General features: G+C 54.3%; 1 protein-coding gene across 2 annotated transcripts in view; it reads right to left on the bottom strand.

Moving 5' to 3' along the window:
- Positions 1-7,865, bottom strand: part of CORO2B (coronin 2B) — a 143,805-nt gene extending 135,940 nt beyond the window's left edge. The window contains exon 1 of one of the 2 annotated variants that reach the window (XM_047767168.1): positions 7,666-7,865. Coding sequence is in view for 1 of the 2 variants with exons in the window: in XM_047767164.1 (XP_047623120.1) it covers positions 7,253-7,267 (15 nt within the window). In the remaining variant the exon portion in view is untranslated. Of the gene's footprint in view, positions 1-7,252; positions 7,590-7,665 lie in introns of those variants that run through there. The other variant, XM_047767164.1, reaches the window with a different exon arrangement.
- Positions 7,866-12,460: the final 4,595 nt, after the last annotated feature.

The following is a 12,460-nucleotide window of genomic DNA, read 5'->3' as shown; positions in this document are numbered from 1 at the left end:
TGTGATCCCAACACAAAGCTAGCTTCCTGGAAACGGAGAAGGCCCTGGCTCTGTCCCACCATGCTCTGCTGCTAGGCTGGCCACCCTACCTATATGCAGCCCTATCTGGTGCAGACACCACGTGCAGGATGTCCTCCTTACCTTCCCTCAATTATTCACATGGTTCCCAGCTCCAGCAGGGGCCAGAGAGAAGTCTAAGCGGAATACAGCCATGATGTCAGCCAAGGCAAGCCTCCTGGGAGGCAAGGCAAGGCTCCTGGCACCTCTGTGCCAGGGCCACAGACACACAGGAGCCTTAGCATGGGGGTGGAGGGTGCAGAATATGACAGAGCCCCAGCAGGGGAGGTCTTGAAGCTAGAGGAATGTGTACTCTGGACTCAAGCAGCCGAGGTGCAGATCCCTGCTCACCTACCCACTAAACCTGTAACTTTGGTCATTTCACCTACTCTCATTGAGCCTCAATTTCCTGAGCTGAAAAATGGGATCCTCTGATAATAGAATCAACCTCATGGTGTTCAGAGGAAATGCAATCACATCTGCCCAATGCCTGCTTAATTACTGTTATTCTCATCAGGATAGTGATTAATCTTCACAGGACCCAACCACTATATGACTGGATGCAACAGTCAGAAGACCTAGGTGTGCACCCCTGCTCTGAACCACGCTAGCACTGTGACTAGGGTGTGGTCATCTCCCTATTCAGAGACTCTGTTTATTCATCTGCAAATGGGGCAACCCTCCCCACCGTGTTTGTATTCTGTAAACAGGACAGTCCTGAGCAAACCCTGGGGCCTCCCATCACTGTGTTAATTAACTGGAAGAAGGGTGTCAGCCAGAAACCAATTACCAAGTCCCTCCAGGGGCCTCTTCGGGGAGTGAGGGGGAGAGGAAGGGTGGGTGGCAGCTCCTCCTAACTTCCCCCCTTCACCCCCCCCCCCCACACACACAAGACTGTGCCTCCTTCGCAGCTGGTCCCACACTTCAGGCCCACAAAGGAGAGGCTCATTCTAACGGCTTCTTTTCATGTGGAAGCCACCGGATTTGCATCTGTCTTTCCCTGGCAGGGCCTGCTTGGTGCCAGCTGCTCCAAGCTTCCCAGGCTTCAGGAAGCTCTGGGCCAGGGCCTGAGCCTGCAGTGTCCATGGCCAGGGAAAGGAGGAAAAGGAAGGGAGCAGAACGAGCTGATCAGGAGAAGAGGGAAGGAGGGGGCTGGGCACAAAGGGAATTTGCACATTCTCTCATCTCCTGGACACCAGACAGATTCTCTGGCCAGCAGATCCAAATCAGAATGTGGCTGCTCCAGTGCCAGGAGCCGGCGGCGGCAGCTGAGACCATGTCTGCCCCGGGCTGGCCGACCTGGGAAAGAAGTGGAAAAACTCACTCCATCGCTGAGCTGCCAGGGCCTGATGCTGCCAGCCCGTTGGTCCAGCCAGCGTCCACACACGCAAACCAGCTGAGCTCGTGTCTAAGCTGACTCCACAGGGCTGGCTAGCTGTGGGGTGATTCTGGGGCCCTGCGGAGCCTTACAACCCCTCCCAGGTGCCTCTAGGTGCTGCCATAGGTGCCAAGGTGACAACACCCCCAGCCAAGAAAACAGCCTCTGGGCACACTCAGGAAGAGTGTAACTCACCAGAGGGTTTGTGGAAAGTGAGGGAGAGACAGCAAGGATGGAAAGAGTCTGCATTAATGAAGCACAGGTAGCATGCAGCCAAGACCAGCCTCTCCCACTTGTGTCCACTGGACCTTGGCTCCCCTAACCCAGGACTGTGGGATATCTCCTTCCATGTCCATCTCCTCAAAGGGCCTGGACAGCAGGGGACCTAATGCCTGGCCCAGAGCAGGCACTTAGAGGGTGTTTGCTGAACGAATGAGTGTTAGCCAGAGCCCTTCTGCATGAGGACACTAGTGATCTGGGGAAAGAACTGAGAGGAAGGAGGAGTTATAATGAGTGCATGAGGCGTACAGAAGGCAGCAGCCCTGGCCCCCTCCCGAGGGCCTGGGAGCTGGGTCTGTGATGGTACCTCTCAGCCTTTTTTTTTTTTTTTGTCTTTTTGCTATTTCTTGGGCCGCTCCTGCAGCATATGGAGGTTCCCAGGCTAGGGGTCGAATCGGAGCTGTAGCCACCGGCCTATGCCAGAGCCACAGCAATGCGGGATCCGAGCCACATCTGCAACCTACATCACAGCTCACGGCAACGCCAGATCGTTAACCCACCGAGCAAGGCCAGGGATCGAACTCACAACCTTATGGTTCCTAGTCGGATTTGTTAACCACTGCGCCACGACGGGAACTCCCCTCTCAGCCTTTTAACTGAGCTTCTCTCATGTCTTCTCCCAGTAAGAGCCAGACAAAAAAAGCTGCTGGAAAGTGGGATGTCTGAGGGCCCTATCCTGGCCTCGGGCTCCCACACACCCAGACCCAAGAAAGGCAGAGATTGCCCAGCAGAGAGAAACGCAGACACCCCTAGTCCAGGCCGGGGCGATGCCTGGACTACTGGAGGCAACTGGACTAGTGGGGAAACTGGAGGGGGCCAAAGCACCTGCCCTGCTCTGGTTGCCTGAAGTCCCCCTCACTGGGCAGCCAGGCAAAAAGAGCACTGACCAGGAACCAGGAGGACCTGGTTCCAGCCCCTCCAGCCTCAAACTGCCTGAGTGACTTTAGACAAAGCACATTTCTGCCCCCCTGGGCCTCGGTTCCCTCACTTGTCAAGGGAGAGGGTTGGATGATTTGACTGTTCATCCTGTTCTCCTAGAAGCCGCTCTACAGGGACCCTAGAGCCATGTGATCTTTGCTAAACAGTTAACTGTTATTAGTTATCAGGGCAGAACAACACCACTTGGTCCTATCACCTTCAGCAGGAGCCAGGGGCTCCCACCAGTGAGCTGAGCTCTGCTGGGACAGAGGCAGGAGAGGGAAGACTGACCTTGCAGAAAGAGGCCAGGCACCGACTGAGCATACTGCTTGTGGACCCGAAAGGGACTTCTCAGAGGGGGACGCCAGCATCCAGGGTGCTCCCTTTGCCCATGTCCCCTCTTCTAAGTCCTCCTGAGGTATAGCAGGCATTCCTGCTGCTCAGGGTACCTTGTTCTTAGCCCCCTGGCCCCTTGAGCCAGCCTGGGGAACCTGGAAAGCACGGAGCTCAGTGGCACCTAACTTAACAAGGCACACCTGGGAACAAGACTGCCCAGTCACTAGAAGCCACCACCTTCCTTATGAGAAGTCCCATCTTTCGTCACATGATGGAAAAAAAAGCCAGGAAATCACTCCAAACGAGCTTTGAGCAGGAAAAAAGAGGTCGGAAAGGCCTATGTTACAGCACACAGGCTTTTCTTATAGCCCAATGACTTCTACTCAACAAACAATTCTAATATATTTTGTTCTGTTTTTCTAGTTGAGGGCAGTTTAGAAGCATATTTAGACTTGGAGAAGCACTGCTACATGCTGAGTCAGGTATATGACTGAAATGGAATAGACACAGAAAAATTATAAAAATCAGGCATAAGGACTCACAGAAAATCATCTGGAAGAAAATCGTTTTGTTACGGGGTGGGGGAGTTGGGGGGGACCACCTTCATTCCCTCATCCCTAACTTGCCCTTTGGAAGGATGTTGGACCGAACCTGGGTAGAGGTTGGGCCTTGACCTCCTGTGGATTTCTGCAGTCTGGGAGGCTGCATCTGGTCTAACCCTCTGTTTGCTCTTCTTTTTCCTCCTTTCTTCTCCTCCTCATTATATAAAGAAAACTAAGGCAGCTTACTCAAACACACACAATGAAACAGAGTTTAAAACATCATAACAGGGAAAAATGCCATCAGGCTAGAAGGTCACAATCCAAAATCTGCTTGGCTCCAGGTCTCTCGTATTAGGGCAGGAACCCCTCCAGTCACCCCCCGCCCTCCCCCGCCCCAGGCTTTATATGCAACCTCTTGAGCTGTAGCCACAAAGAAGGGGCCAGGGGTATGTATGAGAGGGAGGGTGGCAAATGGAAAACAGAGGCCCCTCTCCTTCAAGGAAGTGTTCCTGAAGACCTGGCCAACTGGATGTCTGGTTTCTTCTCCACTCTCCAGACTCTCTGAACTAACAAGATCATTTCCTGCAATCCGCACCTAACCCTAGCCCAAAGCATCTGCTCTCCAGAGGCCTGACACAAAGGCTCAAAGCAAGGGTCCAAGGTGCAGGAAGCTGGTGCTGGCCCAAGAGGGCTGACCCTTTGCCTGGAGGCAGCAAGGGCCTGAGTATCACCCTCTAATTCATTCCCTTCCCTGTCTACCATCTCCCAGACTCCCTTTAGAGTTCTTCATATCTGTCTTGTAACCAAACCAACTCCAGAGAACAAACAGTCCCCTGGTCTCCATCAGAGCTGACTTCCCAGAGTTCCCACTGTAGCTCAGCTGAAACGAATGTGACTAGCATCCATGAGGACACAGGTTCGATCCCTGGCCTTGCTCACTGGGTTAAGGATCCAGCATTGCCATGACCTGTGGTGTAGGTCGCAGACATGGCTCAGATCCTGAGTTGCTCTGGCTGTGGTGTAGGCTGGCAGCTACAGCTCTGATTCGACCCCTACCTAGCCTGAGAACCTCCATATGATACGGGTGTGGCCCTAAAAACACACACACACACAAAAAAAAAAAAAAATCCTCGGAGTTCCTGTCATGGCACAGTGGTTAACGAATCCGACTAGGAACCATGAGGTTGCAGGTTCGGTCCCTGCCCTTGCTCAGTGGGTTAACGATCCGGCGTTGCCGTGAGCTGTGGTGTAGGTTGCAGATGCGGCTCGGATCCCGCGTTGCTGTGGCTCTGGTGTAGGCCGGTGGCTGCAGCTCTGATTCGACCCCTAGCCTGGGAACCTCCATATGCCATGGGAGCGGCCCAAGAAATAGCAAAAAGACAAAAAAAAAAAACACACAAAAAAAAGAGCTGACCTCCTTGCCAGAGCTGAAGCTGTCCCAAAGCCCTGCCCAGGGTAGAACCAATTCCTGCATTTGACAGGTGGGAAAACAGAGACCTGGAGATGGAAGTGACTAGGCCAAGGTGACACAGCTGATTTAGGAATGGAGGCCAGGTCTTCAGACTCCTAGAGCACTAGGGTTTCTTCTGGAACTCAGGGAGGAGCCTCCTCCAGCAGGATTTTGGGGCGGGGGGCCTGCCCCCAGGCCCCTCCCCTGCACCCCTCTTGCTCCTCCAGCCCTCCCCACAGGAACACCACTAGTTTGTGAGGGGCTGACAAGGAAAGAGAAGATAGGGTTAAGGTAGGGATTTTATTTAATCCGATGAGCTGGCTTAAACTGGTGCCACACCGGTTATAGCAGGAAGAGAGACACAGAGGGATTTGGTAGAGATGTGGGGGAGGGGTCACATTAGTGAATAATCACTGGATACCAAGAGGCCAGGCCTACCAGGGGGTTTAACAGACAGGAACTCACCTTCATGGACTCCCCAGCCCAGGGCCAAGGCCTCTAAGCAGTGCCCCTCTACCCCTAGAATCACCCAGTCTCCCAGGTGAGGGCAATGGAAAGATTACAGGCAGTTGATTGAAACACACCTGAGAGCAAACCTCAGCTCTGCTACTTACTGTGTGACCTCAGGCAAGTTACTTTACCTCTCTGAGCCTCAGCTTCTTTCTCAGTTAGAGGGGCCTGAACACACCTTCCTTGCAGGCCTCCTGGGAAGGAAGGCTGCCTGAGCTCATGTATATGAAGAGGCAGAGGAAGGCATGGAGTCAAATCTCAGTTCTATTATTACAAATTTCACATCCTTTCTCTTTCATCCAGATCCATCCATTACTCTTCTGCTCTGTCCAGCTTACGTCTTTGATATTAATAACCTTAATGACAGTAATCCTTCCCAGCCAAACAGCATTTTGTATCAGTTTAAAACACTAAGCATCCTGCTCCCTGTGGGTCACAGCAGCCCTGCCAATAGTAGCCCCAGCTAAGGTAGCCCCTGCCCCCCAGCCCCCAAGTTCACCTTTCTGCAATGATTCCAAGACCTTCTTTTGGAATTGAGCCCAAAGACCCTGAATGAACATGCTGTCTTATGGCAGATCTCATGGGGGCAGAGGTAGCCCCTGGTTTATCAGATGGAGCCAGAACCACCCCTCCCAACACTACCATGGCTGACCCACCATCTGGCCCACTGCTCTGACCACAAACAAGCTGCCCTTCCCACTTTGGCCTCCAGCTCTCCAATTCTGAGAGACAGCAGAGCAGCTGGTGGAGTCTGGCCTTCTGAACATGGCTCACCAAACCCAAGGCCAAGGCCAGGCTGTGAGCTCCTTATCCTGTCAGAGTTCTCTGAAAACTGTGGGTTCTCACCCTTGATCTTACTGGGTTTTCAACTGCCCATAACCACCCCCAGTGTCCATTTTATCATCCTTATCTATCGTCACATTCCACAGGAGGAAACTGAAATCCAGAGCAGAGGCCCCCCCAGCCAAGGTCACCCAGGGGATTTGGGGTAGTGCTGGGAAGTGAACTCAGCCTCCTAAACCCTGGGCTCTTTGCAATATCCAGGTCTGCTTTCCACTTGACTCTTTTTCCCCACAGTGAGGAGCCTCCCGAAGTCTCTGGGGTAAACCTGGGCCTCTCTGATGAGGTCCAAGAACTCTCCTCCAATATGGGAGCTGCCAGAATGTGTGCCGCTCCCTTCCCTGCCACAGCGCCTCCCCAGATCTTGAAGCCGGGCCCTGCAGAAAGGTTCCTACCACTGCAGAAGCAACTCCCAGGACTGGGGAGCGCCTACTCCACAGACTGCCTTTGGAGTGGGGCCAGAGTTCCTGGGATGGGCGGCAGAGGCCGGCAGGTGGGCTTTCACCTCTGCTGGCCCTCTCTGGGAGGCAAGCCCATTCCCACACCCACTACACACCGCATGTCACTGCCAGCGACGCTCCCTGCGGCGCACTCCAACAGAGAACACCACGGAGCTGCCCCACACTGCTCTCCAGGGGTTAAAAATGCAGCATCCTAAACAAGGGTTAAAAATGCAGCCCTGGTGAGTCTTGGTTGAGTCGGTGCAAGGGATCCTGCCTAAACACTAGTCCCTTCGAAAGCGGCATCCTCTCCCTTCCCTACGCAGTCCTCGGGGGCCAGAGCGACTCGAGCGACTGGGGGGAGCAAGAGAGGCGCACGCCGCACCTTCCCGACACCAGTGCCCCCTCCCCATGCCCACACCCCCGCGCCCCCCGCAGCCCAGGCAGGGGGCTGCAAGCGCCGGCGGGTCCCGGGCGCGGCGGGCGAAGGACGCTTGCTTACCTTTGTGACAGTCATGCAGAAACTCCGGGGCGGTGCGGGAGCGCGGCGTGCAGGGGCGGCGGCCGGGGTCCGCAGGGGGCCCCAGGCGGAGGCGGGAAGGGGGTCCTGCGCGGCTCGGCGCGCTCCCCGCGCCCCGCGGGAGGCTCAGCAGAGCCTGGGGGCCGCGCTCCGGGCGGGCAGCGCGCAGGGACCGCTCGTCGGCGCTCGCCCGCCGCTCCTCGCTGATGTCAGCCCCGAATGTGCATTTATAATAGATGAGCCTCCTTCGCCGCAGGAAGGCGAGGCAGGAAGAAAGGGAGCGAGGGAGAGGGCCCGGGCTGGGGGGCGGGGGGAGGAAGAGGGGCCGGGAACTCGCTACAAAGGAGGAGGCGGAAGGAGGAGGAGGAGGAAGCGCACGCCGCCTGCCGCCTTACCCCGCGCCTCCCGGGCTTGGTCGCCGGCCGCGGGGCACCGCCGCTTCCGAAGCCTGGGGCCGGCACCCAGGCCCGCGGCCTTAACCCCTTCAGGCCCGCGGCCGCCACGCGGCTGGAGGGGGTTGAGTCCTGGCACCTGCCGACTGCGGTGGGGGTGGACGGCGACTCGGGCTCTCGGTGACCTGTTGGGCCCCCGAGCGCTGGTGAAGTCACACACTAGACGGCCCAGGCGCCGCGTGGGCCGAGAAGACCGCCGGGCTCGCGCGCTGGAGGTTCGCAAAGTCGGCCCGCGGGCCTGGAGCGCGGCCCGGCTGGCGGAGAGGGGCGTGGCAGCCGCCCTCCTGGGAGCTCGGCCCGCAACCCCGCCTCGAGCAGACCGGGCATGAGGAGCACGGGATGGAGCGACACAAACACTCCTTCGAGTCTCATTCCTGCAGCCGGGGACGGCCCAGAGGGGCTCAGAGCCAATTCTACAGAGGAGGAAACTGAGGGCCGGAGTGGGAAGTGACTTGCACAATGGCACACAGCCAGGCTGGCGTTTCTCGGGAAGCCCCCTTTCCGCGTCGCCGCAAGCTCTCTGCGGATCCCCCCTGTTATAAAAGCTGAGTTCTGGAGACTGGACGGCCCGCCCCAGGAGTGTCTGCACAAGCTTGGGTAGAGCGCTGCGCTGGGGAAACACCACAGGTGTGTCCTCTCTGGTGAACTAATCCTGACCTGGGTAACTCCATATCTTGGAACTGTTGCAGGGACTTGAGGAATAATCCTCTGAAGGTGTCCCCGAAGGTCTTCCTAAAGAAGCCCTCCTCCTGAGGACCTGAGTAGACCGGTTTTGAGAGATTCTTAACCGCTGCTCCTGGCGAGGGGAGGGGCTTGCGAAGATGGAGGCGGAGGGATCTGCCACGCATCGCAAGCTCCCTCCACGCGCGGAAGTGCTGGCTTCCTGCTGCCGCGTGACTGTACAACTCAATTAATTAGACGACATCGTGGACGTGGTAGGAGCACCTGTTCTGTGTTTAAGGTGCCAGAAGAACAGAGAGGAGCGGGGAGGCCTACCTTCAAAGAGGCCACTGTTGAGAGCAGCAATGATAATCAGCAGCTGTAGAGCTCTTTGTGGATCACTATGCTACTTTTATTTACATTTTCTCCTGTAATCCTAAATGCAATAATAGTATGAGGAAGGAATTACCATCCTCAGTTTGCTGACAAGCGAACAGACTCAGAGAGGGGCAGGGACCTACCCAAGATCATACAGTGACAGAGCCAGGACCTGAACATAAGATTTGTTTGTTTGTTTGTTTGGTGTTTTTTGGCTGTGTCGGGCATGTGGAAGTTTCCTGGCCAGGAATCTAACCCGAGCCACAGCAGCAAACTGAGCCACAGCAGTGACATGGCGGGATCCTTAATCCTCTGTGCCATCAAGAAACCCTCATAAGTCTTTTTAAATCAAGTACAGCATTGTGTATAGATCTGTGAATTCCAGGTCCACTCACACCTGCTGCATTATTTGAGCTTTCACGCCTGTCTTGGGAAGTGGATAGACAGCGAGTAGTTCTATTTTCACACATGAAGGGTTTGAATGATTTACTAAATCTCTTGGGTAGCAGATGTTGGCACAGGCCTCAGGCACCTCCTTTGTGCAGACCCTTCCAAGTTGTGTTCCCATGTTGGACCTCTGCTTTTGACCACATTGCTCGCCTGTCAAGAATGTCCTCCTCATTCTTCTGCACTAAGCCAAACACTCCTTGCCTCTCATGGCCCCACCTCCTTGCCAAACCTCTGACAACTCCAATCCCCAGGGTCCCCGTCTTGCATTTGGGTCTGAGTGTCTGGTCTTTGTTTCCATGAGCTTCTGGTCAGTATAGACTGTGAGCCCACAAGAGTTCTGAGCACCAGGGCAGGCCTTCTTTTACTGTGTACTTCTGGGGTAATCAGTGAATATTTATTGCCACCAAGAACAACTTAAGCAAAATAGACCTTCGACCTGCAGCAGAGGAAATTTAAATTTGATCCACAAAAGCAATTCCCTTTACCGAGCTGTCCAGCATCAGAAGTGGTCACATTCCCTGTCTGGGCTGTCTTGGGTAGGTCAGCCTCAAGACAGGAGGATGGACCTTAAAACCCTTCCAAGGCCCCTCCAGCCCTTGGAAACCATTAAAGGGCAACTCAAGAGCACTAGTCACCCTGCCCCCATGGCTGTGACTTTTCCGCTTTTATCTCTCATGGATATTTAAAATCCCAGATTGTCATCCTCAGCTACCCAGCATGCCTCTTGGCACCTTCCCCACCATCCGCCAGCGTCGTGGGCTCTGGGAATGAGACAAATACTTAATATCAGCTTGAGCCAAATGTAATTAGGAACATCAATCTGCTGCCCACAACCCATGTGACACACTCCCAAAGCAGAAAGAAAATGTTTCTGATTCCTCACGTGTTGCTGGTTCGCCCCTTTTGTCACATCTCTCCAATCTGAACAGAGGTCTGGAGGGGCAAGCGTCCTCTCAAAGAACTTGGTATTGCCTCTGCAAATCAAGGGCTTGGCCCCAGGAGGTATGCAGAAATGTGTGCGTTTTCTGTGCTGTGGCTGTCTAAACCACAATACCTCCTGTCTTCTGGTCCTGGCAACATGGCACATCTGAGTCTGGATTCTCCCCAAAGCAGAGCAAGAGAAAGAAGTTGGATTCAGGTGATTTAATTGGAAGGTGATCCCAGAAAGCAGGAGTGAAAGAGTGAATGGGGGTAAGTAGTGAGATTGAGAAGAAGAGCCAGAATAAAGATTGGCTTTATATCATGTGTTCTCAAGGTCACTGCTGGAGCCAAGGAGGCCCACTTCCCCAGAGATGTCTAAGATGTGTCCAGGATTGCCTGCCAAGAGTCATCCAGCCGGCTCCTCTTCCCCGCTGTTTGAAGCGTGCCTCTTAAGGCTTGGAGAATGCCCTGGGGCAGAAACAGACACTCCCCACCCCAGCCCCCAGCTCTTACTTGAGGTGATATGCTGTTAGTTCAAGTCTGAGCTTTCTTGGACCACCCTCTGAGCTTCAGGTGAAACCAGAGGGAGGCCAAGGGGGTGTGTTATGAATTGTGGCATAAATAAGAGTTTGCAGTAGAAGCTCTGGTCTCCTCTAGACTCTTTCATGCCTCAGTGCTATAGCCCATGCTCTACCCTCAGCTTCAAATGGCTTTGCACCTCTTTCTCTGCACAGCAAACTCCTATTCATCTTTCAAACCCCAGCTCAAATGGCACTGCTTCGATGTAGCTCTCCAGGCACTACCTCCATGGTTGCCTGATTCACACTGTAGTATAATCATCATAATTAAATATATTTGTCCTATCTCTGTTGATGGGGTGTGACCATGTGTTCTATCTCTCTCTCTCTCTTTTTTCAATCACAAACTGTAGTTGACATACAGATGTTGAATAACTGCTCCACCAATTAATTCAGTGAGGCTGCTGTGGGCACCTGTAGCTCCAACCTAAATAACCCCTTGGCTCAAGTGCCAGCATCCCACAGGGAGGCATTTCCACCTCTGTCTCTGCCGATCCTTCTGCCGCTTGCCTTGTGCCGACCAATCTATTTCTGCCCAGCAGCTCATGCACCCCTGACCAAATGCACACACACCTGCCTCCTTGAAACCCATCAGGGGCTCCCAGCTGCTTTCAGGATCAGGTCCAAAAAGGGTCCCTCAAGACCTGTCCCAACCCCTACATCTCCATGTTATCTGTCTCATCACATGCTTGTTTTTCTCTCCCTCTGAGCACCTACCAGACTATTCTTCATTCTTTCTTCAGATGTTACCTCCTCCAGGAAGACTTCCTGGACTATGGTGGAGATGGTTTAGATGCCCAGCCTCTGTGCTACTTTCCATAACTCCCAAGCTTCCTTCTTTCTGCACTTCTGCATTGTTTTATCATTTCCTGGTTGTGTGTTTGACATCATGCTGGAGAACGAGCTGCTTGAGGACAGGGACTGGCTCTTCCTCTTGGTAATTCCAGCATATAGCAAGTGCCTTGTTCAGTGCCCTTCCCTACATACAATTCCTCTGGTCCTCATTTCTCCCATTCTCTTTCTTTCTTCTTGTCACCCCATCCTCTCTCCCCAATTACCCATCTCCATCGGTGCATCCATTGGTCCATGCTTCGAATCTCTGTGTCTGAGTCCTCTCCACATTTCTCCACTGAACCCCTGATGCCTACCTTTCCCATTCTGCCCCTCCCTTCCCAGCCACCCCCCCCCCCCGCTCTTCTTCATGCCTGGGTGTGGGGCACTCCCCTCCCCTCCTTATTAATTTATTGTCTTTCTAGGGCCACACCATTGGCATAGGGAAGTTGCCAGGCTAGGTGTCCAATCAGAACTGCAGCTGCTGGCATACACCCCAGCTCATGGCCATGCCAGATCCTTAACCCACTGAGCAAGACCAGGGATCAAACCTTCATCCTCATGGATACTAGTCGGGTTCTTGACCCGCTGAGCCACAATGGAACTCCTCCCCTCCCCCCTTCACTTTCACGGTTTCTCTCTTCCTCCCCGTCTCTCCTTCAGCTCTGTCCTCCCACCACGTCCACTTGTCTCTCTACGCTTCTCACCTCTGTGTGTTTCCATCTCCCCTCTCTCCCTGTGCCTGTAGCTGTGTCTCTCTCCTCGGTCCCCCATGCCCTCTTTGTCTGGGCTGCTCTCAGGCTGTCCTCTCTCACCCCATAACTGAGGTGTGATGATCTGTGAGCACCACAGAAGCAGGCACGTCTGGGGCCTCTGAGGACTGCATCCTTCACTGGGAACGCCCTCACCTGGGAGCAAGT

This window comes from Phacochoerus africanus, chromosome 2 (assembly GCF_016906955.1).
Source record: "Phacochoerus africanus isolate WHEZ1 chromosome 2, ROS_Pafr_v1, whole genome shotgun sequence".
Lineage (NCBI taxonomy): Eukaryota > Metazoa > Chordata > Mammalia > Artiodactyla > Suidae > Phacochoerus > Phacochoerus africanus.
The sequence above is the reverse complement of the archived record's forward strand: the minus strand, read 5'-3'. Positions and strand labels throughout refer to the sequence as shown.